The 27,091-nt window shown below is 51.9% G+C and overlaps 1 protein-coding gene across 6 annotated transcripts in view; it reads left to right on the top strand.

The window, feature by feature from the left end:
• LOC140386725 (septin-4-like) overlaps positions 1 to 27,091 on the top strand; it is a 222,611-nt gene that overhangs the window by 152,109 nt on the left and 43,411 nt on the right. For all 6 annotated transcript variants that reach the window (XM_072469341.1, XM_072469338.1, XM_072469339.1 and 3 more), the window contains 3 exons: positions 42 to 159; positions 11,885 to 11,986; positions 24,074 to 24,170. In XM_072469341.1, the coding sequence (XP_072325442.1) occupies positions 42 to 159; positions 11,885 to 11,986; positions 24,074 to 24,170 (317 nt within the window). The remainder of the gene's footprint in view (positions 1 to 41; positions 160 to 11,884; positions 11,987 to 24,073; positions 24,171 to 27,091) is intronic.

Raw genomic sequence — 27,091 nt, 5'->3', positions numbered from 1 at the left:
AACCTGACCAGAGTCTTTCTTGTGCTTGTTTGGTTTTGAAGGTTACGGCCGTTGGATGTGGAATTTATGAAAGCTGTGCATGAGAAGGTGAACATTGTACCCCTCCTTGCCAAGGCAGACACACTGACTCCTGCAGAGGTTTCCAAAATGAAACCAAAGGTAAATGGATTGTTTATGTCAGTCACAACGGTGACATGGAGGAGATGTTGAGTGCTCCCTTTGCCTTTGATTCTGAAGGCCATTTACTCCACTGTTTAGTGGGAATAAGTGGGGAAAGGTTAGAATTTTATACGATCAATTGGCTAGAAGCTCTGAGGGAAGGTTTGCTCTGGTCACTCAGCCGCCACATCAATATGATTTTCAAATGTGATCTCAGCTCAGTTGGTAGTACTCTCATTCCTGTGTCAGAGGCTAGGGTTTCTAACTCTGGTTCCACATATACTTGGAGGGTTGATCACATGACATTTGACAATCCAAAGCGCTTCACAACAGCATTATGAAGCAAAATTGGACAGCGAGGCACAGGTGATATTAGGGCAGATGGCCAAGAGTTTGGCGGGTTTTAGGAAGTGTTTTAAAGAGAAGATCGCAAGGTAGACATTCGGGGAGGCTCCGAATTCCAGAGCTTCGCATCCATGGCCACCAATGGTGGAGTGATCAAACTCGGGTTGCCCTGGAGACCAGAATTAGGTGAAGGCAGGTATCTCGGAGGGTTGTGGCGCTGGAGGAAATTACAGAGATAGGGAGGAGACAAGGCCACGGAGGGATTAGAAAAACAAAAATTAGAATTTTAAAATTGAGGTTTGCGTGGCCAGAAGCCAATATAATCAGTGAGAGCAGGAGTGATAAGTGAAGAGGGCTTGGTGCGAATAAGGGTGTAGGCCGCAGAGTTTTGGCCCTCGAGTTGACAAAGGATAGAATGTGGGATGCTGACCAGGACAGTATTGGAATAGCCAGGTCTAGAGGTAACAACACATGCATGACCATAAGATGAGCTGAGACAGCAGTAATATGTTAATCTTATAAACTTTACCTGGCAATGTTCTACAGGCAAGTTCCTACACAAATTTTAACCTTGTGTTTGCCCTTTCAGATACTGGCCAACTTGTGTATTTTAGTCACTTGCTGTTTTGCAGAATCCCAGAACAGTGAGGCACAAAAGGAAGCCAATTCTGTGCCAGTTCTCGTGAACAGCAATCCAATTAGTCCCACCCACTCCTACTCTTTCCCCATATCCCAGCAGTTTTATCTCCTCAAGGTATTTTGTTATAACCTGCCTGCTTATCACTGGCTGGGGACTAATGGCAACCCCACAATACTTGGGGAGTATGAGCTTCCCAATGAGGGGCGACGGAGAAATCATTAGCAGAGTCTCGACATAAATAGAGCCGGCCAGTATGGAACCAGCTAGAGAGGAGTGAGCAGCAAGGGAGTACAGCTGCTGTTGTATATATGTAATTGTAAATAAAGTTATTTCTTTCTATTCTACAAACTCATGCTTGATTCTTCGTGGCCCTCACAAAACTGGCGACGAGGGTTAAAGTGGATAGCTGTCTGCGCTGCTGAAGCCACCTCCCTGGATTTTTGTTGGATACAGGTTGGAAGTTTTTTTTCTGTCACACCATGCCTCTGTATGGACGTTTGGATGTCTTTGATGCTGCGCTGGAAAGTTGGAACCAGTACGCACAATGGATGCATTACTATTACCAAGCAAACAACATAACTGAAAGCGAGCTCCAGGTGATCATTTTGCTCACCACCTGCGGCCCGCATACGTTTAGGGTGATTAGGAGCCTTACATACCCAGCTGTGCCAGACATCAAGATGTTTGATGAACTTGTGACCTCAGTGGGGCAACATTTTAACGTAACCCCGTCCACGATAGTCCAGCGTTACCGGTTTAATACCGCTGAGAGGACCCCAGGAGATTCCCTTCCAGAGTTTCTATCCAGGCTACGCAGGATTGCAGAGTACAGTGACTATGGTGAGACTTTGTTCGAAATGTTACGCGACCATTTGGTTTGCGGTATTAACAACGCGGCCACCCAGAGAAAGTTGTTAGCCGAGCCAACATTGACTTTTCAACAGGCCATTCAGATAGTATTGTCCCGAGAGAGCGCAGAACGGGGAGTGCAGGAGCTACAGGGAATGGAGGTGCATGCCTTGAGGCGCAACCCCTTCTGTCCAAAAACATCTCCCCGCACTCCGGCCGTACCTTGGGCGGGGCGGCGTCCGGATTGACACCACTGGCCGCAGGACATTCCTTGCCAAAGGGAGCCTTCTCCAGAACCGATAGATGAGGAGCCATGTCAATGTCAGACTTGTGGGCGCCCGACCCTGTCGCAGACGCCGGTCCTGGGGGGCACCAGAGGCACCATCGTTCCGACAGAAACTGGCGCCAGCCCAGGGGCCGTATCTTCCATTTGGATGAACCTGCGGCGACTACTCCCGAGGATGTGGAGACGGAGGACAATTGCCTGCAGCTGCATTGTGTGGCAGCTCCCCGTGTGGCCCCCATTAAGGTGACAGTACGGGTCAATAATCACCCGCTTGAGATGGAGTTGGACACTGGCACAGCGGTCTCAGTGATCGGCCAGAGGACATTCGACCACATCAAGCAGGGTATACAGACCCTTACATTAACCGACACACAGGCCAGGTTGGCTACCTACACGGGGGAACCATTGGACTTTACAGGAACTAGGATGACCTCTGTTGTTTATGGACGCCAGGAGGGGCGTTTCCCGCTTATCGTTGCGCGCAGCCATGGGCCCAGCCTGTTGGGTCGGGACTGGTTGCGCCATTTGCGGCTGCAGTGGCAGCACATCCACCATACAGGTTCTGGAGGTTTTTTTTAAAAACTAATTTTTATTCTCCTTTTTCACATTTTCTCCCAAATTTACACCCACCAAAAATGAACAATAATTAGTAGCGAATATGTCAATCCCCATATCAATAACAACGATTCCATCCTCCCACCAATCCCCAAACATTAGCCTGCATGTTCACATAAACAAATGACAAAAAGGAATCAGGAATCACCCATAGTCACCATTAACACACACAGTCCCCCTCCCCTCAACCCTCCCAACCAACCCCCCAACTAATGTTCGATGTTATCCAGTTCTTGAAAGTGCATAATGAATAATGCCCATGGATTGTGGAACCCCTCCATCCTTCCCCTCAGTTCAAACGTAACCTTCTCAAGAGTCAAGAATTCCAACAGGTCCCCCCACCACGCCAGGGCACAGGGTGGAGATGTTGCTCTCCAACCAATCAGGAGCCACCTTTGGGCAATCAACATGGTGAAGACTACAACATCTGCCTCTGCACCCGTTTCCAACCCCAGCTGGTCTGACACCCCGAATATGGCCTCCCAGGGACCCGGGTCCAGCTTCACATGCACTACCTTGGAAATTACCCTAAAAACCTCCTTCCAGTAATCCTCGCTTTGGACAGGACCAAAACGTATGAATGTGATTTGGGGGTCCCCCACCCCACCCCCCCCCCCACCCCCCACCCCCCCCCCCCCCCCCCGCAACGTTCACACACATCTTCTACCCCTTCAAAGAATCAGCTCATCCTCACCATCGTGAGATGTGTTCTATATACCACCTTCAGCTGTATCAGCCCCAACCTCGCGCACGAGGTGGAGGCGTTCACTCTCCGGAACACCTCACACCAGAACCCCTCCTCCATATCCTCTCCCAACTCTTCCTCCCACTTTGCTTTGATCCCTTCCAGTGGTGCCTTCTCCTCTTCCAAAATAGCTCTGTACACCTCTGACACTAACCCCTTCTCCAGTCCCCCTGTCATCAGCACCTCCTCCAACAATATGGAGGCCAGCTCCCCCGGGAATCTCTGTATCTCCTTTCTGGCAAAATCTCGAACCTGCATTTATCTAAATATTTCCCCCTGCTCCAGCCCATACTTCGCTACCAGCTCCCTCAATCCTGAAAACCGACCCCAAGGAACAAATCTTTTAGCGTCTTAATCCCCTTTTCCTCCGATTTCCGAAAATTTCCATCCCACTTGCCCGGCTCAAATCTGTGGTTCCCCCGAATCGGCATTCTCAATGAAGCTATTATTACCGGACTCCCTGAGTATTTCCCCGGGGCCATCGGGAGTGGCACTTTTGCTAACGCCTTCAATCCCGACCCCTACCCAAACTCTCCTCCACTCTGACCCACTGGGAATCAACCCCTCTGACCCAGCTCCGCACCTTCTCCACATTCGCCGCCCAGTAGTAATACATCAGGTTCGGAAGACCCAAACCTGCCTGCTTTCCCTTCTGTAGCAGCACCTTTCTAACTCTGGCCACCTTCCCTCCCCATATGAACGAGGTAATCATTCCTTCACCTTTCTGAAGAATGCCTTTGGCAGGAAAATCGGCAGGCATTGGAAAATAAACAGAAATCGCGGCAACACGTTTATTTTAACCGCCTGTACCCGCCCCGCCAGTGACAGAGGGAGACCATCCCACCTTGCCAGATCAGCTTTCACCCTCCCCACCAAACTAGAGATGTTGTACCTGCATTTCCCCCCCCCCCCCCACTCCCGGGCAACCTGCACCCCCAGGTAAGTAAAGTGAGTCCCTGCCTTACGGAATGGCAGCAGCCCCGGCCTAGACACCACAAAATACTCACTCTTGTCTAGATTTAGTTTATACCCCGAGAAAGACCCAAACACCCGAAGCAGCTCCAATATTCCCCCTATTGACACACTCGGTTCCGACACGTATAACAGGAAGTCATCAGCATATAAGGCCACCCTATGTTCTGGACGATTGCCGGAGATACTAGGACGGTACCCAGATGTATTCCAGCCCGGTTTGGGGAAGATAAAAGGGAGCCTAGCCCGTATCCAGGTCAAACCAGGAGCCACGCCGCGCTATTTCTGGGTGCACCCGGTATCTAACGCCTTGCTCGAGAAGGTAGAAGTGGAGCTTACTCGTTTGGAGTCCTTGGGTATTATCAGGCCTGTCCGTTTCGCTGACTGAGCAGTGTCAATTGTGCCTGTAATGAAGCCAGATACCACAGTTCGCTTGTGCGGCGACTATAAACTTACAGTGAATATGGCTTCCCGGAGGCACCAATATCCAATGCCCCGCATAGAGGATCTCTACGCGAAGCTTGCAGGCGGACTCTCATTCACAAAATTAGATATGAGTCACGCCTACCTACAGCTGGAGCTGGACTCTGCCTCCCGACCACATGAAGCTGTTAATACACACCGGGGCCTGTATGAATATACACGGTTGCCCTTTGGGTGTCCTCTGCCTGAGCTAACTTTCAACGCGTCATGGAGGGCATCTTGAGAGGTTTCCCGCATGTTGCTGTCTACTTAGACGATGTTTTGATTACAGGGACGTTGGAGCAGGAACATTTGGATGCTTAGACGCTTCTCAGAGGCTGGAGTCTGTTTATGTCGTCCAAAGTGCGCCTTTCAGGCGAAGGAAGTGGTCTACCTGGGTTATCAAGTGGACCGCGAAGGTTTGCACCCCGTCGCAGAGAAGGTGCGTGCAATTCAACAGGCCCCCGCCCCGACTGACAATTCGCATCTTCGTTATTTTCTCGGTCTCGTAAACTATTATGGGAAGTTCCTCCCCAATCTGGCAACTACGCTGGCCCTGTTGCACCTTCTGCCAAAGAAGAATCACACCTGGGTTTGGGGTCAGCTGCAAGAAACCGCTTCCCGGTGAGTGAAACAGTAATTGTGCGTCACCTGGGTTACTAACCCATTATGATCCTGGAAATCCTTTGCTCATCACGTGTGATTCATCCCCGTATGGTATTGGGTCCTGTCCCACAAGATGGAGAACGGGGCCGAGCGGCCGATAGCTTTCGCCTCCCGCACATTGACTGCAGCGGAAAAGAAGTACGCGCAGATCGAGAAGGAGGGCCTGGCTGTGAAATGCTTCCACCAGTATGTGTATGGCTGCCACTTCACTATCGTGACTGATCATAAGCCTCTGCTTATGAGAACATAAGCCAATTCCGCCCATTGCTTCCGCACGGATCCAGCGTTGGGCTTTGTTGCTCGCTGCCTACGAGTATTCTCTGGAGCATAAACCAGGGACCCAGATAACGAATGCTGATGCACTGAGCCGATTGCCTTTGTCGACCTGCCCCATGTCGACCCCCATGACTGCAATAATTGTAGGTTGCAACCCTACATTTTATGGACTCCTTGCCTGTCACGGCATCACAGATCCATGAGTGGATCCAGACAGATCCAGTCCTGTTAAAGGTTCGGCACATAGTCCTGTATGGTGGGCAGCATAGACAACTCCCAGGCAAGTTGCTTGCATTTTCCTCCAAGCTGTCAGAATTTAGCGTGGAATGCGGTATCCTCTTGTGGGGGATGCGTGTTGTCGTCCCGAAAAAAGGTCAGGAACTGATACAACAGGACTTGCACAATGGGCATCCGGGTGTGACAAAAATGAAAATGTTGGCCCAGAGTTATGGTCTGGTGGCCAGGCCTCGACGCCGATATTGCGAAGGTGGCCCAAAACTGCTCCATTTGCCAGGAGCATCAGAAGCTTCCGCCGGCCGTGCCCCTAAATCACTGGGAATGGCCAGGGCGGCCTTGGGCGCGCTTGCATGCGGATTTTGCCGGCCCTTTTCAAGGAGCCATGTTCCTTCTGTTAATCGATGCCCAGTCTAAATGACTAGAGGTGCATAAGATGGTAGGAAAAACGTCCTGTGCAACGATCGAGAAAATATGTTTGTCTTTCAGTACGCATGGCCTCCCCGAGATGCTCAGCACGGACAACGGCACTCCTTTCACAAGTGAGGAGTTTGCGAGGTTCATGAAGGTGAAAGGCATACGCCATATCCACACTGCTCCATACCACCCGGCTTCCAATGGGTTGGTGGAGCATGCAGTGCAGACATTCAAATGGGGCCTAAAGAAACAGTCTTCCTGTTCTATGGACACTAGACTGGCTTGTTTTTTGTTTTCGTATAGAACCACTCCACATGCGGTGACTGGGGTAGCTCGCATGGAACTCCTAATGGGCCGGAGACTTCGCATCCGCCTTAGCATGGTTTTCCCGGACATTGGCGCAAAAGTCGCCACGGTCAAGAATGGCAGGGGCATGGCCTTTCTCGGCATTGGCCAATTCAGCAGTTTGCACCCGGTGACCCAGTGTTTGTTCGGAATTTTGCTGGTGGTGCCCAGTGGGTCCCTGGTGTTATCTTTCGCCGAACGGGCCCTATCTCTTACCAGGTGCAAGCCCAGGGTCGTCTCCAGCACAAGCATGTAGACCACGTTCAGTCCAGAAGGCCACCTCATCCAAAGATTTCCTGACCCCGGAGCTCACTTCTACAGCCGCAGAAACCAGACACAGTGGAGGGTATACCTCACAATCTTCCTCTGGCCTGCGCAGCCCATTGCAGAACCGCACGGAGATAGGGACGCCGAGATGACGGAGGAAGTGGACTCCGACTCCAAGATGGAGACACAGAACCAGAGGTGACATGAGGAAGTGTGGTAGTCACCACTGTTGTATTGTATATACTGCATACAAGGGTATTACGGTAAGGCCCCTGTACTACAGGTACGGGGGTAGATCCTGATGTGTTGGGCGCTCTGGATCACATACAGGTCACCAACACTTGAAGTAGTGCAACACTATTTTTTTAAAAAGGTTAACTATTTAAACACACTCGAACTGTGGATAAATACGATACCAGCTTTAACTAAAGACCTTTGCCTTGTCCTAACCAGTTGATGCACTCAGCACATGGTGAATGACTGTGTTGCAGGCTGTGAGCTCTGTGCTCCTAGCTAGCTGCAACTCGAATGAGCGGGAACTCTGATGTCCCCTGTCTTTATAGTGCGTGTGCTCTCACTGGTGATTGGCTGTGGTGTTGTGTATGTTGATTGGTCCCACTGTGTGTCCATCAGTGTGTGTCTGCACCATGATATACTGGTGTATATTATGGCAGATCCCTGCCTGCTGGCTCTGCCCAGTAGGCGGAGTATAAATGTATGGGCTCTCCGAGCTGCAGCCATTTTGGCAGCAGCTGCGCGAGGCTCCACATCTCTGCGTAATAAAGCCTCGATTACTCTCTACTCTCGTCTCGTCGTAATTGATAGTGCACCAGGAAGAAACTTTCTTTATAGATAGAATTTACAGTGCAGAAGGAGGCCTTTCGGCCCATCGAGTCTGCACCGGCTCTTGAAAAGAGCGCCCTACCCAAGGTCAACACTTCCATCCTATCCCCATAACCCAGTAAACCCCACCCAACACTAAGGGCAATTTTGGACACTAAGGGCAATTTATCATGGCCAATCCACCTAACCTGCACATCTTTGGACTGTGGGAGGAAATCGGAGCACCCGGAGGAAACCCACGCACACACGGGGAGGATGTGCAGACTCCGCACAGACAGAGACCCAAGCCGGAATCGAACCTGGGACCCTGGCGCTGTGAAGCAATTGTGCTATCCACAATGCTACCGTGCTGCCCTAATGCTTTATGCTATGTAATAACCCTCACGAAACCCACGAGGATGACCCAATTGATTTCTCCCTCCCCACTCCCCCTTCCCCGAGAGGCCAACAGCTGGGACATGTAAACCAGGCATTGAAAAAGAGCCAGGATTGGAACCGGTAGAACGATGGTCCCGGCTGGAATTGATGTACTGTGTATCACGTTGCAGTCTTACTTTTCGTTGACAAAATAAACCTTTATGGTTAAACCTTCTAGGGACTCCTGTGGATAGAGTATGAGTGGTTAGGTTTTGGAAGGCGTTGCCCGATAGGAATGTGGATGCAAGTTCTGTAGCTTTCTGAAGGAAATTGGGTAAATACTTGAAGGAGAGAAATTTACCAGGGTATGGGGAAGTGAGACTAATTGTTTTTTTTTTTAAAAGAGCAGATTGGATGAGAAAAGTACCCCCCCCCCCACCCCCCCACCCCCCCCCCCCCCCCCCCACCCCCCTCCCCGCCCCCGCAGCTCCTACTCCTCTTCTGTCCTAGATGTTCTTGGTGTGAGCCCTCAACACTATTCGACCCATTAACAACCATTATCAAATTGGATCAAATGGCCTTCCACCCTATTGTATGTGAGATGGCTATACCCAAATCAGTTGCCACATCCACCTCTACATTAACTGTGATAGCACTTCAGTGTAAATCATTGTAAGGGAAGCATGTTGCTGCAATGTGATGTGTTGGGATATGAACTGTTGTGAGATTTTTCTCTGGTCTGTGTTTTGTGTCATGAGAAATTGTTCCATACACATTTGCAATGTTACTGTAGGTGAAAATATTCACGAATAGACCTTTGAGTGAATAAAGAAGTGATTTATTAATTCATTAATTCTGGGAGAAAGGCCTTTGACCCCCCATGGTCTGCAGCACCCTATCTCGCCTGAGCTGAGGTCGCACTAGGTTAATAGACAGAAGCAAAGCGGAATTAGTTTGCATTCACATTTACATGTACCCAATCAATTCTGTTCGTGTCACACTCCATAACATGCATCTTCAATGCCATAAATGGCTACAAGTTAGCTCCTATAGCCTCTAATTGGCAGTTTGCCTTCACCGATGAATTCATTACATAGATAACGGTTACATACAGCCACGTTGAACATGTCCTTCCTCATTCCTTGCTAGTTCCTTAATTTGGGGCCCTTTGTCAGTTAGAAGTAGCAAGGTAGAATAACCCCTACTGACATTGGGCAAGGTTGCCTACGGCTAATTGTCTCTCCGGATGCAGCTTGTACATCACTTGTTTTGCACAAAGCTTTACTTCAGCTGCAGACACTGATAATAACATCGGGTCAAGAACATTAACAGAGTCCATTTTCTATCAGGCGGTATCCATGTTGTATCTTCTGTAGTCCATTTGGAATTCTACCTCTTCATTACTACATGTAAAGGTCAAAGTTACTGTTGATGAGGCTTAAAATAATATTAACACTGCCATTAAGACAGTGGATAGGGAATAGTGAATGAAAACCTTAGTGTTTGCACAATAACTTCACTGACTGATTTTCAGTCAACAATAACCAGTGTTTAATATTTGCAAAATAATGACTGCCAGGATTCTGTTGGCACTGTCTATATTGAGAATGCCAACCTGATGTTTTCCAATTTACTTCAGGCATCTTGCAGTTGTTCTATTTGAGTCCTAACATGACCTAATGCAGTCAGAAAACAAACACTTGTTAACATGGCAGTGCTGTGGAATGAACTGCTTTCAATTGCAGGCAATGAATATCAACAGCAAGCGTTTCCAAGGCCAGGAGCATGGCTATAAGCCGAGTAAAGGTCCCTCTATGCTCACACGCAGATCTAATCCCATAACCCCCACCGACTGCCAAGGCCTCAGGCCGTGCGGCTGAAGACTATAGCCTCTAGGGATAATTGGTTTCTCACCACGCCAGGCTGAGATCCTGATTCCATCTCCGGGAGCGGGCCGGTTGCATCGCAAGCTGCTTGGCGCAGTTCTCGTTTTCGGTGATAACTAATTATCACCACAAAACCTATTTCCATACAATTAACGAGAACCATCCCATATCCAATAGGCTCCCGTCATTCATCAGCCTCCCAGCAAGTGGTCACGCTGGCATCGATTAGTACTCCTTTTGAAAAACGTGAACCTGGTGGAAGGGCTTCTGTGGGGAGCCGAGGAGGTGAGTAGCCATCTTTGCTCACGGGCAAAGAGCCCGGGGGCACTGGGCTTCACACCCCTATACTCGGCAGGTGGGGGGGGGGACCTTTGGCTGAGGGTGGGGGACCCTCCGCAGGGGTGGGCCGCCATGGAGGGTGGGGGGAGAGGCGCTGGGGGGCCAACTGTGGGGCAACTATGCACGGAACCTCCATGCCAACCCCTGGATCGTGTGTATCTGTTCCGGGGGCAACCCTTGACCCTGCCCATCTGCCCCACTGACCACCCATAACCCCTACTGACGGCCGAGGCCTCAGGCCGTGTGGCTGAAGGCTATAGCCTCTCGGGAATTGACAACCATGGTTATGTGAGCACTTCACACAACTCAAGTGGATTCCCATGGGTGGGCGGGCCATATAGCATGTGGGAGTCACTGCCTCAAATCCCAATCAGACCGTGATGCCCGGCCACTGTGCCTGAACACTGCGGGAGGCAACACCACACACGAAGCAGTCAACATCTGAACACCCAGGGGATGGGACAAAGCTCCAGGGACATGACCACGGCCAGAGGGTGGGTGAGTGCCAAGGGGAGGGACCAAAGCCTGGTCCAGGTGTCCGGGGTGCAGGGTCTTGGCTCTGGTGAGGGGAGCCAGCTGCGGCTGGGAGTGTATGGGCAGGGCGTTCCATGAGGGGGGAATCAATGGGGGAATGGAGTGTCCCGAGGTGGGAGCCACCGTTGTGTGTCAGTCTAACACCTCTCCAATTCTTTACAGCTATTTTGTACCCAGCAGAACGTGCTCTAGTGGTACTACTGCTAGGCCAGGCGACCAGACGCCAGAGACGGCGGCAGCAGCAGCATCAGGAGATGCTCGAGACGGCAGCCCATGTGCCGGATCCGCCCCACACCCTGCAGACCTGGCCACCCATCAGGCCAGGGAGGGAGCCAGAGGGGGAGGCACGCGATAACCCAGGGTGTACAGGCATAGCTTATTGTTTAAACAGATGACGGACATGTGCCGCAGGACACTCCGCCCCAACAAGCAGATGTTGTGGCATCTGTGTCCTGTCCTCGCGGACTTGGCACCACATGGAGGAGGACACTGCCGCGTTCTCTATTTTGCTTTACCTGGATGGCTCGGATGCGTAGTTTTGAATAAAGATTATTCAAAAATTCATGAACTAGAGCTTTAGTCAACTTTAAAGGTCCAACAATCTCTTAATTTCTTTGCTGGTTACATTTTTAATATTTTCTCATCAGATCCGCGCAGAAATCAAGTCCTATGGGATTAAAATCTATCAGTTCCCAGAATGTGACTCTGACGAGGATGAAGAATTTAAACGGCAGGATCAGGAATTGAAGGTAAGCAAGACCTAATGGGAGCCTGTTGAGTTTGTTGAGATATGGGATGATGCACGATCAATTGTACAAAGACTCAGGTTGGATACAACTGAGGCTTTATTGCAGTAAGATGTGTGGCCTCCCACAGCAGCTGGCGAAATGGCTGCTGAATAGAGGACACACATATTTATACTCCTACTGGGCGAAGCCAGCAGGCAGGGGCTACCAGCGAACCTGTAGTACAGGTCCTACCTTACATCACCTAATACAGGTGTAACAGTGGTTTACCACATGGGAGAATACAAGATTACAAGTAGGAGCGGGCTATTCAGGCCTTCAAGCCTGCTCCGCCATTAAATGGGGTGGCACAGTGGTGCTTCACAGCGCCGGGGACACGGATTAAATTCCGACCTTGGGTGACTGTATATGTGGAATTTGCACTTTCTCCCCATGTCTGCAAGGGTTTCCTCCGGGTGCTCCAGTTTCCTCCCACAGTCCAAAAAAGTGCCAGTTAAGTGCATTGGCCATGCTAAATTGCCTCTTAGTGTCCAAAATGTTAGGTGGGTTACGGGGAATGTGCCCAGGTAGGGTGCTGTTTCCGAGGGTCGGTGCAGACTTGATAGGCCGCATGGCCTTTTTCTGCATTGCAGGGATTATATTCTATGGTTCTAAATAAGATCATGACTTCTGATTGTGTTTTTTATTATTCACTTATGGGATATGGCCAGCATTTATTTCCCATCCCTAATTGCCCTTGAGAAGGTGGTGGTGAGCTGCCTTCATGAACCGCTGCAGTCCGTGTGGTGCAGGTACACCCACAGTGCTGTTAGGAAGGAAGTTGCAGAATTTTGACCCAGCGCCAGTGAATGAGCGGCAATGGATTTCTGAGGCAGGATGCTGAGTGACTTGAAAGGGAACCTCCAGGTGGTTATGTTCCCATGTTTCTGCTGCCCTTGTCCTTCTAGATGGTAGTGATCATGGGTTTGAAAGGTGCTGCCTAAGGAGCCTCGGTGAGTTCCTGCAGTGCATCTTGTAGATGGTACACACGCCTGCTACTGTGCGTTGGTGGTGGAGGAAGAGAATGTTTCTGGAAGGGGTGCCAATCAAGGAGGCTGCTTTGTCCTCGATGGTGTCAAGTTTCTTGAGTGTTGTTGGAGCTGCACTCATCCAGGCAAGTGGAGAGTATTCCATTACACTCCTGACTCATGCCTTGTAGGTGGTGGACAGGTTTTGGGGAATCTGGAGGTGAGTTACTTGCCGTAGCATTCCTAGCTGTTGATCTGCTCCTGTAGTCACAGTATTTATTTGGCTTGTCCAGTTCACTCTCTGGTCAATGGTAACCCATAGGATGTTGATAGTGGGCTATTCAGTGATGGTAATGCCATTGAGATGATTTGATTCTTTCTTATTGGAGATGGTCATTGCCTGGCACTTGTATGGCATAAATGTTATTTGCACTCGTCAGCCCAAGTCTGGATGTTGTCCAGGTGTTATTGCATTTGCACGTGGACTGTTTCAGTGTCTGAGAAGTGGTGAATGGTGCTAAACATGGTGCAATCATTAGCGAACCTCCCCACATCTGACCTGATGTTTGAAGGAAGGTCATTAATGAAACAGCTGAGGATGGTTGGGTCTAGGACACTACCCTGAGAACCTACTGCAGTGATGTCCCGGGACAGAGATGACGGTTCTCAAACAACCACAACCATCTTCCTTTGTGCCAGGTATGACTCCAACCAGTGGAGCGTTTTCCCCTCATTCCCATTGACTCCAGTTTAGCCAGGGCTCCTTGATGTCATTCTCGGTCAAATGCTGCCTTGATGTCAAGGGCAGTCACTCTCGTCCCACCTCTGGCATTCAGCTCTTTTATCCATGTTTGAACCAAGTCTGTGATGTGGTCAGGAGCTAAATGACCATGGCAGAGCTCAAACTCAGAATCTGTAAGCAGGTTATTTCTAACCAAGTGCTGCTTGATAGCATTGTTTTTTTAAATATTTTATTCAAGGCATTTTCATATCAAGAAACAAAAGCAGAAGAACAACCATACAACATGTAAACAACCAACACTCACTTCCTCCCTACTCCCCTAGTACATCCTTCTTCTCCCATCCTGCCTTCCCCAGCCTCAGGAATTCCGTCAGTTCACTCCTACTCCGACTCGTCACCATCATATGTGCCCTATGGACTACTTTAAACTGAATGAGACTTAACCTCACACAAGACGAGGACGCATTAACCCTCTGCAGGGCCTCTGCTCATGTTCCGGCCTCCACCTCCCCTCCCTGCTCCCCCTCCCAGTTACACTTTCTGTCCCCCTGATGCACGATCAATTAAAAAAAGACTAGAGTTGGATACAACTGAGGCTTTATTGCTCTAAGATGTGTGGCCTCCCACAGCAGCTGGCGAAATGGCTGCTGAATGGAGGACATGCATATTTATACTCCGCCTACTGGGCGGAGCCAGCAGGCAGGGACTACCGGCGAACCTGTAGTACAGGTCCTACCTTACATCACCTAATAAAGGTGTAACAGTGGTTTACCACATTTACCCCCTGTTAAAATTGAGTCCGGCGGGGGTGGTGGAGAATTATATACAGCAATGAATCTGTATTTACAGTATTTGAGCAGAAAAAAAATGTCTTTTGAAGTCCGGCGGACCAGTTAGAGGTTTAACCCTGCCGGTGCCTTGATGTTCCGCTGGGAGCGACATAGTGGTGGCGGCGATGTCGATGCTGGCCCGATGTTCGATGACTCCGGGAGCGTGCCAAAATCCTCTTCATCCTCGGGCAGGGGAAGGACGGATGGTCCTGGTGGGGTTAATGGTGGGGGAGGGAGGGTGGGGCCGGGCCGGAGGGGTGTGTGTGTGTGGAACCTGCTGTGCCAGGTCCCTGAGGGAGACAGTATCTTGGCGGCCGTCGGGGTACGCCACTGGGGGTTTGCATGGAGCAATTGCACCCTCTCCACCAACGGGTCCGCCTTGTGGAGTCGGACATGCCAACGGAGCAGGACTGGTCCTGGAGCTGCGAGCCAAGTTGGGAGCGACACCCCGGATGTGGACTTCCTGGGGAAGGCAAGGAGACATTCATGGCGTGTGTTGTTAGTGGCGGTGCACAGCAGTGACCGAATGGAGTGGAGTGCATCAGGGAGGACCTCCTGCCAGCGAGAGGCTGGGAGGTTCCTGGACCATAGAACCAGTTGGACGGCCCTCCCTACCGTCCCGTTCTCCCTCTCTACCTGCCCTTTTCCCCGGTGATTATAGCTGGTCGTCCTGCTGGAGACGATACCCCTGCTGAGCAGGAACTGGTGCAGCTCATCGCTCATGAATGAGGATCCCCTGTCACTGTGGATGTAGGCGGGGAAGCCGAACAGAGTGAAGATAGTGTTTAGGGCTTTGATGACGGTGGCAGACGTCATATCGGGACATGGGATGGCGAAGGGGAATCTGGAGTACTCATCGACCACACTGAGAATATACGTGTTTCGGTCGGTGGAGGGGAGGGGCGCTTTGAAATCCACGCTGAGGCGTTCAAAGGGGCGGGAGGCCTTTACCAGGCGCGCACGGTCCGGCCGGTAGAAGTGCATCTTGCACTCCACACAGATCTGTCCGTACTTCCTCGACGGAGTAGGGCAGATTGCGAGCCTTGACAAAATGGTACAACCGTGTGACTCCCGGGTGACAAAGGCTATCGTGTAGGGCCCGGAGTCAGTCTACTTGTGCGTTGGCACATGTACCTCGGGATAGGGCGTCTGGGGGTTCGTTGAGTTTGCCGGGGCTATACAAAATCTCGTAATTATAGGTGGAGAGCTCGATCTTCCACCTCAAGATTTTAGCGTTTTTGATCTTGCCCCGCTGTGTGTTATTGAACATGAAGGCTACCACCCATTGGGCAGTGAGGAGAGTGAATCTCCTGCCGGCCAGGTAATGCCTCCAATGCCGCACAGCCTCAACAAGAGCTTGGGCCTCTTTTTTGATGGATGAGTGCCGGATTTCTGAGGCACGAACTGTGCGGGAGAAGAATGCCACGGGTCTGCCTGCCTGATTGAGGGTGGCGGCTAGGGCGATGTCCGATGCATCGCTCTCTACTTGAAAGGGCAGTGTCTCGTCTACTGCGTGCATCCCGGCCTTGCTGATATCGGCTCTGATACGGCCAAAGGCCTGTTGTGCCTCGGCCGCCAGGGGAAAGTGTGTGGACTGTATGAGTGAGCGGGCCTTGTCCACGTAGTTTGGGACCCACTGGGCATAGTATGAGAAGAACCCCAGGCAGCATTTGAGGGCCTTGGGGAAGGGGGAGCTCCTTGAGGGAGCGCATGCGGTCGGGATCGGGCCTCAGAACTCCGTTCTGGACCACATAGCCAAGTATGGCTAAGCGGGTCGTGCTAATCACGCACTTCTCCTTGTTGTAGGTGAGGTTGAGGAGAGTGGTGGTGTGGAGAAATTTGGCAAGGTTAGCATCGTGGTCCTGATGGTCATGGCCACAGATGGTGACATTGTCTAGGTACGGAAAGGAGGCCCGCAAACCTTACCGGTCGACCATTCGGTCCATCTCCCTTTGGAAGACCGAGACCCCGTTAGTGACGCCGAAGGGAACCCTGAGGAAGTGATAGAGACGACCGTCCGCCTCAAAAGCAGTGTATGGACGGTCCGATTTACAAATGGGGAGCTGGTGGTCGGCGGATTTGAGGTCTACCGTTGAGAAGACCCGGTACTGTGCAATCTGATTGACCATATCAGATATGCGTGGGAGGGGGTACGTGTCAAGCTGCGTGTACCGATTGATGGTCTGGCTGTAGTCCACAACCATGCGGTGTTTCTCCCCAGTTTTAACTACTACCACTTGGGCTCTCCAGGGGCTGATGCTGGCCTCGATGATGCCTTCCCAAAGCAGCCGCTGGACCTCAGTCCTGATGAAAGTCCTGTCCTGGGTACTGTACCGTCTGCTACTGGTGACGACGGATTTGCAACCCAGGGTTAGATTTGCGAAGAGAGAAGGCAGGTCGACCTTTAGGGTCGCGAGGCCGCACACAGTGAGGGGTGTAGGGGCCCGCCGAATTTGAGGGTTAGGCTCTGGAGATTGCACTGGATGTCCAGGTCTAGTAGTAGAGCAGCGCAGAGGTTAGGGAGGACGTAGAGACGGAAGCCGCTGAATTCTACGACCTGGACCGTGAGTGTGTCCGTACAGTACCCCCGGATCGCGACGGAATGGGATCCGCAGGCCAGGGAGATTCTTTGGTTGGCGGGGTGTACTGCAAGGGAGCAGCGCCTTACCGTATCCGGGTGTATGGAGCTTTCGGTGCTCCTGGAGTCCAGCAGGCAAGAGGTCACGTGGCCGTTGATTTTCACGCTGGTCGATGCGGTGGCCAGGTTGTGCGGACGAGACTGGTCGATCGTCACTGAGGCGAGTCGTGGTCGGTCGTCGCTGGCGTCGGATGATGGGGAGCCTGGGGGGCCCAGGTCCTGGAATGCTGTCGGTGTCCATGCCCCGTGGGGGAGACAAGATGGCGGCGCCTGAAGATCCTGCTGGGGACAAAATGGCGGCGCCCATGGGCAGCACATTGCGGGGGTTGGACAAGATGGCGGCACCCATTGGCCGCGCGTGGTCCGGGGAAATGAAGATGCCGGCGCCCATTGTGTGTAGACTAGGGGGGTGGGGGCGAGAGCGGCGACTGCACGGGCCTGGCACACTGTGGCAAAGTGCCCCTTTTTGCCGCAAGCCTTGCAAAGGGCCGCGCGGGCCAGGCAGCGATGGTGAGGGTGTTTTTGCTGGCCGCAGAAGTAACATCGGGGACCCCCGGGGTGCGCGGGCTGGCACGTGGCACAGGCGTACTGGCTGGGTAAGGCCCCCACTGGGGTGGCCGTCTGTGGGGTCCACGATGCGTAGGAGGGGTGGGCCGCGCGGCTGGGGGGGTAGGCCTGAATGTTGCACAAGGCGACCATCATAGAGAGCGCTAGCTTCTTTGTCTCAGCTAGATCAAGCGTGGCCCCTTCTAACAGTCTTTGGTGTATGAGGTCCGACCCAATCCCCGTTACGAACGCGTCCCGCAAAAGGAGGTTGGAATGTTCAGTGGCCGTAACGGCCTGACAGTGGGATTAGGGCCTGCCAGAAGTCTTCTATGGACTCACCAGGGAGTTAGGAGCGAGTGGCGAGTACGTGCCTGGCGAAGAGCGTGTTCGTTTTCTGTCGTAGTTTTCTTTGAGAAGCGCCATGGCATCGGCGTAGTTCGGAGCGTCCTGGATCAGCGGAAACACGTTGGAGCTCAACCTTGAGTACAGGACCTGTATCTTCTGAGCCTCCGGAACAGGGGTGGTCGCTGAGTTGATGTACGCCTCGAAGCAAGCTAGCCAGTGATTAAAGTCCTTTTTGGCGTTGCTTGATTGCGGATCCAGCTGCAGGCGATCTGGTTTCATTCGGAGGTCCATCTTTTAGAAAATCTTAGAACAATAAATTGATGCACGATCAATTGAACAAAGACTAGAGTTGGATACAACTGAGGCTTTATTGCTGTGTGGCCTCCCACAGCAGCTGGCGAAATGGCTGCTGAATGGAGGGCCAGCAGGCAGGTACCACCGGAGAACCTGTAGTACAGGTCCTACCATACTTCACCTAATAAAGGTGCAACAGTGGTTTACCACGCCCCCACCTGGGCCCCTCCCAATCCATCAACTCCTTGTAAACCTCGGGTACCTTCCCCTATCTCACCCCTCAACAGTACCTTATCCTGCAACATAGGGCCGGCAGCCCAGATGGACAGCGCCTCATTACAAAATCCCAGACCTGCAGGTACCTAAAACCATTCCCTCTGGACAGCTCGTACTCTTCCTCCAGGTCCTCCAACTACGCAAATTTGCCCTCTGTGAACAGTTGGCCAAATTTCTCGGTCCCTGCTTGCTGCCACCCTCAAACCTGTGGTTGTCACAGATCGGTGTCCACACCAAGGAACCCTCCAGTCCCAAATGCTGCCTCCACTGCCCCCACGCCCTTTGGGCCAACACCACCACTGGGCACACAGAGTGCCTGGCCGACGGGAACGGCAGAGGCATTGACAACAAAGCCCTCATACTCATACCCCTAGATGATGTCGCCTCCATCTGCCCCCATGCCGACCCCTCCCCCAGGACCCATTTCCTAACCATGGCGATGTTCGCCGCCCAGTGCTAGTTCATCCTGTTCGGCAGCGTCTTCCAGCACCCCACCGCCCCTGCTCCAGGAAAACCCTCTGAACCCGCGGGGTCTTCCCCGCCCACACAAACCCAGAGATCAGCGCATTAACCTTGAAAAATGACTTTGGGCAAAGATTGGGAGGTTCTGAAACACGAACAGAAACCTTGGCAGCACTGTCATTTTTACTATCTGAACCCCGCCAGCGACAGCAACAGCACACCTACCCTCTTAAAATCCACTTTCATCTGCTCCACCAGCCGAGTCAGGTTCAACTTGTGCAGCTGCACCCAGCCCCAATTCACCTGGATGCCCAAGTATATAAAGCTCACCCCCACCACCTTTAAGGGCAGCTTCCCTAACCTCCTTTTCCGACCCTCTAGCCTGAATCAGGAAGACCTCGGGCGAGATTCTGCGACCCCCGCCAGGTCGGAGAATCGCCGGGGGCTGGCGTGAATCCCGCCCCCGCCGGTTGCCGAATTCTCCGGCACCGGATATTCGGCGGGGACGGGAATCGCGCCACGCCGGTTGGCGGGCACCCACCCCCGTGATTCTCCAGCCCGGATGGGCCAAAGTCCCGCTGCTAAAATGCCTGTCCCGCCGGCGTAGATTAAACTACCTACCTTACCGGCGGGACAAGGCAGCGCGGGCGGGCTCCGGGGTCCTGGGGGGTGCGTGGGGCGATCTGGCCCCGGGGGGTGCCCCCACGGTGGCCTGGCCTGCGATCGGGGCCCACCGATCCGCGGGCGGGCCTGTGCCGTGGGGGCACTCTTTTCCTTCCGCCTTCGCCACGGTCTCCACCATGGCGGAGGCGGAAGAGTCTCCCTCCACTGCGCATGCGCGGGAATGCCATCAGCGGCCGCTAACGCTCCCGCGCATGCGCCGCCCGGAGATGTCATTTCCGCGCCAGCTGGCGGAGCACCAAAGGCCTTTTCTGCCAGCTGGCGGGGCGGAAATTAGTCCGGCGCAGGCCTAGCCCCTTAAGGTTGGGGCTCGGCCCCCCAAGATGCGGAGCATTCCGCACCTTTGGGGCAGCGCGATGCCCAACTGATTTGCGCCATTTTGGGCGCAAGTCGACGGACATCGCGCCGATACCGGAGAATTTTTCCCCTCGTTCTTTCCCATATTCAAACTTGTATCCGGAGAACCGGCCAAATTCTTACGAAATCCCCATAATCTCCCTGATACTGCCAAATGGGTCTGCGATATATAACAGGCTGTCCACGTACAGTGAGACCCTGGGTTCAGCGCCCCACTGTACAATCCCTCTCCAGTCCCTCGACACCCCAAGCACCATTGCTAGCGGCTCTATCGCCAAAGCAACGGGGAGAGCGGACACCTTGGCCTTGTCCCCCCATTCAGCCCAAAATATCCCAAACTCACTCAGTTCGCACACTCGCGACCGGCGCCTTGTGCAGCGACCGGACCCAGTCTACAAAAACCCCAACCCGAACCGAACTGTCCCAACGCCTCTCACAAATACTCCCACTCCACCCGGTCAAACGTCTTCTCTGCGTCCATCACCACCATAACTCCTCCTCCTGCCCCTCCGAAGGCATCAAGATTACGTTAAGCAGCCCCCTCGCCTTAGCCGTCAACTGCCTCCCCTTCATATTTCCCATTTGGTCCTTGCCTATCACCCCGTGGGACGCAGTCCCCTATTTGCGAGGCCAACATCTTTGCCAGCAACTTGCCGCCTATGTTCAGTAACGATGTTGGGTAGTACGACTCACACTGCTCCAGATCCTTTTCCTTTTTTAATACCAGGGAGATGGAAGCTTGCGACAATGTAGGGGGGAGTTCCCCCCTCTCCATCGCCTCATTGTACACCCTCACCAGCAGTGGCCCCAGGTCCCTCCCCAATCTTTTTCTAAAACTCCACTGGAAACCCGTCCGGACTCAGGGCTTTGCCTGCCTACATTACTCCCATTCCGGGTCCAACACCACCTTACCCTTATCATCCTTTACTTTGCCAATTTACCTTACTGTCTCGTGCTTCCTTCACTTGCGGGCCAGCATCCTGCTTGCCTTCTCTCCGTACTCATACACTGCCCCTCTGACCCTCCGTAGCTGCCCCACCACCTTCCCTGTAGACACTAACCCAAACTCCACCTGGAGCCTCTGCCTCTCCTGCAACAACCCTGCCTCCAGGCTGCCGAATATCTCCTGTCCACCCTCAAAATCTCATCCACAAGTCATGCCATCTCCGTCCGCTCTGTTTTCTCCCTGTGCGCCCAGTGATGCGACCATCAATTCACTCGAGACAAGAGTAGAAGTAAACCGTGGCTTTAATCAATTTAGAACAGTGCCTGCCTGCGACTGATCCAATACTGAGAACCGCCTACAGGTCGACTGCTCTTTATACCTCCCTTCAAGGGGAGGAGCCATGGGCGGAGCCCATACAGGCCCCAACATGTTCCCCCAAGGGATAATGTCATACAATGGCCCATAGGAGGAGCCCACAAGGGCAACAGCATAGCACAGATACAAATACAAGGGCAACAGCACAGATACAAATACAATGGTGGATTATTGGCATAATACATTCACCCCACCCAGATTGAGATAAACTCCCCCTAACCACCTCCTCGAGTGCCTCCCACAGCATGGTGGCTGTGACCTCCCCCCGTGTTGGTTAGCTCCACATACCCACGAATGGCAGCCCTCATTTGCTCGCACACCTCCTCCTCCTCCAACAACCCTACATTCGGGCGGCACGGTAGCACAGTGGTTAGCACGGTTGCTTCACAGTGCCAGAGACCCAGGTTCGATTCCCGGCTAGGTTCACTGTCTGTGCGGAGTCTGCACGTTCTCCCAGTGTCTGTGTGGGTTTCCTCCGGGTGCTCCGGTTTCCTCCCACAAGTCCCGAAAGACGTGCTTTTTAGGTGAATTGGACATTCTGAATTCTACCTGTGTACCCGAACAGGTGCCAGAGTGTGGCAACTAGGGGATTCTCACAGTAACTTCATTGCAGTGTTAATGTAAGCCAGCCTACTTGTGACACTAATAAAGATTTTTATCCAGCCTCCGCTGTGGGCGCTGGGCGCTGGGCTCCCCCCCCCACCCCCTCGGCCCACTCGCAAATCCATCCAATGCGGCTCGTGGTCAGAAACCATGATCGCCCTGTACTCCGAGTCGATCACCCTCATCTGCAACGTCTTGTCTAACACAAGAAAGTCAATCCGGGAGTACACCTGGTGCACATGGGAGAAGTATGAAAATTCCTTCGCCCTTTGCCTCCCAAATCTCCAAGAGCCCCCCCCCCCCCATGTGCTCCATAAACCCCTTCAACTCCTTCCCCACTGCCGACACCCTCACCGACCTGGGGCTCGACCGGTCCAAGCTTGGCCCCATAACTGTATTAAAATCCGTCGCCATAATCAACCGGTGTGTCCAAGTCTGGAATCTTCCCTAACACCCGTCTCATAAAATCTACATCATCCCAATTTGGGGCATAAACATTTACCAAAACTACCAGCAACCCCTCCAGCTTCCCACTCACCATCACAAACTCCCCCCACCCCCCAGATCTGCCATAATGTTCACCATATCGAATGCCACCCACTTATTCACCAACACGCACCCCCCCCCCCCCGTCTTCATATCCAGTCCCAAATGGAACACGTGCCCACCCGTCCTTTCCTCAACCTTGTGTGGTCCCCTATCTTTAAGTGCGTCACCCGCAAAAAGGCCTTCAGACTGCTCAGGTGCGCAAACACACGTGACTGGCCCATTCAGCCCCCTCATGTTCCACGTGACCAGCTGGAGAGCCGTATCGCTCCCCTGCCAATCACCCATGTGGGTGACGGTGTAACATGGTGCAGCGGCTGCGACGCATGGCACACTGCATCACTATCAGCGGATTGCGGCATAGCAACTCCTTTCAGGCGGATTGCATATTTAAATATTTCAATAAGATTGTGTGCCTCATGATTTCGCTCCCTTTAAATCTAACATCGGCCGATTGGGTTTCTGAGCCTTCCAATAATCTGGCAGCTAAAGGGAGCCAATGACTGCTGCAGCATGGGGTAAGTATTATTTCAGCACTGCTATTGGTCCAGGAGGAGCAGAAATGCTTCCTCACAGCATAGAAGATAAACAGCTGTCCTCTGTGCAATTTGATCCCTCTCACCACCCCACACATTCTTCTGAACAGCTCACTCAGAGGCTGAGAATCCTGCAGCACATAACTCACCTCCTGACTCCTCAGAGTCAGTCCACCATCTATAAGGCACAGGTCAGGAGTGTTATGGAATACTGCCCCCTTGTCTAGTTGAGAGCAGCTCCAACAAAACTCAAGATGTTCAACACCATCCAGGACAAAGCAGCCCGCTTGATTGGCAACCCTTCCACAAACATTCACTCCTTGCACCATCGAAACACAGTGGCAGCCATGTGTACCATCTACAAGATGCACTGCAGCAACTCACCAAGGCTGCTTTATAGACAGCAACTTTCAAACCCACGATCACTAACATCTAGAAGGACAAGGGCAGCAGACACATGGGGACACCACCACCTGGAAGTTCCCCTCCAAGTCACTCACCATCCTGACTTGGAAACATATCACCATTCCTTCGCTGTCGCTGGGTCACAACCCTGGGACTCCCTCCCTAACAGCACTATGGATGTACCTACACAACATGGGCTCTTGTAGATCAAGAAGACGGCTCACCACCAGTACCCGAGGACAATTAGAGATGGGCAATAAATGCTGGCCTAGCCAGTGATATTCCTGCCCCTTGAACAAATATAAAAAATACAACTGAACCACCTAACAGGTATGGCTTCTGAATGTTCTTTGTACAATATTCATTATTCACTGACTGAGACTCAGTTCTAGCGAGTGCTGCTTAATACCTGATGCAAAAGGTGCTGTGGATTCTGCTTCCAAAGAGATGAATTCCTCTCAACTGTTTTGTTTTTATATCGTCTTTTACCTTCTATTCCAGGATAGCATCCCATTCACTGTGATCGGCAGCAACACTGTGGTTGAAGCCAAAGGAAAGAGGGTGCGGGGACGACTATATCCCTGGGGTATTGTAGAAGGTAAAACACAAGCACGAACCTTTTGAAAAAAAAAATGTTGTTTAATTTTTTTACCTCGGGTTAAATGAAAATAGCAGAGATTTACCCTGGCCAATGTCTTTTAAGCATCAATGCCAAGCACCATTTTGAAAGTTCATAGTTTCACAATTGTGCTTGTTAAAACAACCTTTTGTAAAACTAGTGGCTTCATAAAATATATAAACTGGGTAGATTGTGTATGAAATCAGGAGGAGCCTGGATAGGGTGGTAGGAAGGACATTATTCCGCAGATTGGAGAGGTCAGTAACCAGGGGGCAGAGTCCAAAGTAACTGGGAGAAGGGTTGGATGGGATTTGAGGGGAAACTATTTCACCCGACAGGGTGGTGGGTTTCTGGAATTAATCGCTTTTAAACATAATGAAATATGTCCTTGCTGTGTTGTGATTGACTTTGGACAGTGGAATGAGGCTGGGGAGCTGTTTTCAGGGTAACACAAACACTATGGACTGAATGGTCTCCTCTGATTCTGATTCTGTTAGTGATACTATTATTTGGCATGGTTAGTGAGGTGTCTGATACACCATGCTTGAACACCAAATTATTATTTTATACCCACCTGCAAAGTTTCTGATGACCTAATAAAAATGCACACACTCTTTCCCCCCCTTTCCCACTCTCTTCCCCCCCCCCCCCCCCCCCCCCCCCCACCATCCCAACAAAATATTGACCTTATTTAGAGACCAGGTTCAATACAGCTCCCGTCCATTTTACCAGCTAAACATCATACTCAAGATACCATGCTACCTGTGAGGCTACTGGTGAGCAATGCCATGAGGCAAAGCTCAGCACTTTTCTGCCAATGTGGTATAAAATGGTACATCTCAACCACTTTCAGACAAAACCCAGGCCAAAGACCAGTGTATATGTTTTGTCTAAACTATCACTATGATAAAGTGGCCTATTTTGGGTAAGAAAAAAAGAACGAGGAGCAAGAGTAGGCCATTAACCAGCTTGGGTCTGCTGTACCATTTAATACCATCTCGGCTGATCTCATCTCAGCCCCATCTCCACCTTCATGCCCAGTCACCATAATCCTTCAACCCGCTACTCATTAAAAACCCTGGGCGAGATTCTCCGCAGCCCGACACCGAAATCGAGAATGTCGTTTAGGCGGAGAATAGCTTCCGATGCCGGATTGATGCCAGTTCGCGGTGCTCCGCCCCCTCCAAATCGGCGTCATCGGGGCGCGCACCACACGCAATCGCAACCCCGTTGGAGCGGCATCAGCCGGCCCACCCGCGATGCTCCGCCTCCGATGGGCCTTGTTCCCGACGGCCCGGACCACGTGCGATCACAGCGGTCGGGAACCCGGCATGCTGGCTGCAGACCGTGTCCAGCACCGCCATGCTCAGTCGGAATCTGTGCCGCTGGCCGGTGGGCTTCTGCTAGGGCTGGGGGGTGGCAAGGAGGTGGGCTGTGGAGTCGGGGGGGATGGGTACGCGATCCAGCAAGGCCGGCGCCATGTTTTCCGGTGCGATGGGTGTGTGTTGGCAGGCTGCACATGCGCAGGGCTGACAGGCAGCAGCCGCGCGTTGGCGGCCCGGGACCCGGCGACTCTCCGGTCATTTTCCGCACGTTCTGTGGGTGTTCCACGCGGCACCGGTGCTAGCCCCTCACCTGTACCGGAATTGCTGAGGGTTCCGCGCCGATATCCCGTCGTGAAACACCACAGATTCTCCGTTGAAGTCGCCACATTGCCTCCGGAACGGAGAAACCAGCCCCCTATCTATCTCTTCCTTAAATTTGTTTAATGTTTGGGTGTCCACTGCGCTCTGGCATAGTGAATTCCACAGATTCATGACCATTTGATGAAGTAATTCCTCCTCAGAAACGAAAGAGAAAATGCTGGAAAATCTCAGCAGGTCTGGCAGCATCTGTAGGGTGGGAAAAGAGCTAACGTTTCGAGTCCGATGACTCTTTGTCAAAGCTGAGCTTTTCCAGAGATTTTCCAGCATTTTCTCTTTCATTTCAGATTCCAGCATCCGCAGTAATTTGCTTTTAATTCCTCCTCATTTCTGTTTTAAATCTGCCCACCCCATAGCCTAAAACTCTGGCCTTTATTCTAGAATGTCCAACAAGAGGAAACATCCCCTCCAACCTGTCAATCCCCGTTAGCATTTTATATATCTCAATTAGATCTCCTCTCATTCTTCTGAACTCCAGGGGCTGGTTTAGCTCACTGGGCTAAATCGCTGGCTTTTAATGCAGACCAAGGCAGGCCAGCAGCACGGTTTGATTCCCGTACCAGCCTCCCCGAACAGGCGCCGGAATGTGGCGACTAGGGGCTTTTCACAGTAACTTCATTGAAGCCTACTCGTGACAATAAGCGATTTTCATTTCATTTCACGAGTATAGGCCTAATATGCTCAATCTCTCTTCATCCCTGGAATCAGTCTAGTGAACCTTCTTTGAACCGCCTCTAATGCATTTATGTCCTTCCTCAAATAAGGGGACCAAAACTGTGTGCAAGTCCTCCAGATGTGATCTCACCCATGCCCTATGTTGTTGCAACAGCACTTCCCTGCTTTTATACTCTATTCCATTAACAATGGATGCCAAAATTCCATTTGCCTTCCTTATCACTTGGGTTTGACGGATGGCTGATTTTTAGAAAAGACATTTGGTTCTGGACTCTGAGTGACAAGGTTGTGGGCTGACACTACATACAGTGCTGGGGGAGTGCAGCCTTGTTGCAACTGTTGGTTTTTGGATGAGATGCAAAACCAAGGTCCCTGTCTTGTCTGGATGGCTGTTAAACATTCTATGGGAATTCAAAGAACAGCAGAGAGATCGCCTGATATCCTGACCAATATTCTTCCCTCAACAACACCACTCAAAACCAGATGAACTGCTCATTTGTCTCATTGTTGTTTATGGGGACT

This window comes from Scyliorhinus torazame, chromosome 12 (genome assembly GCF_047496885.1).
Source record: "Scyliorhinus torazame isolate Kashiwa2021f chromosome 12, sScyTor2.1, whole genome shotgun sequence".
Taxonomy (NCBI): domain Eukaryota; kingdom Metazoa; phylum Chordata; class Chondrichthyes; order Carcharhiniformes; family Scyliorhinidae; genus Scyliorhinus; species Scyliorhinus torazame.
The sequence above is the reverse complement of the archived record's forward strand: the minus strand, read 5'-3'. Positions and strand labels throughout refer to the sequence as shown.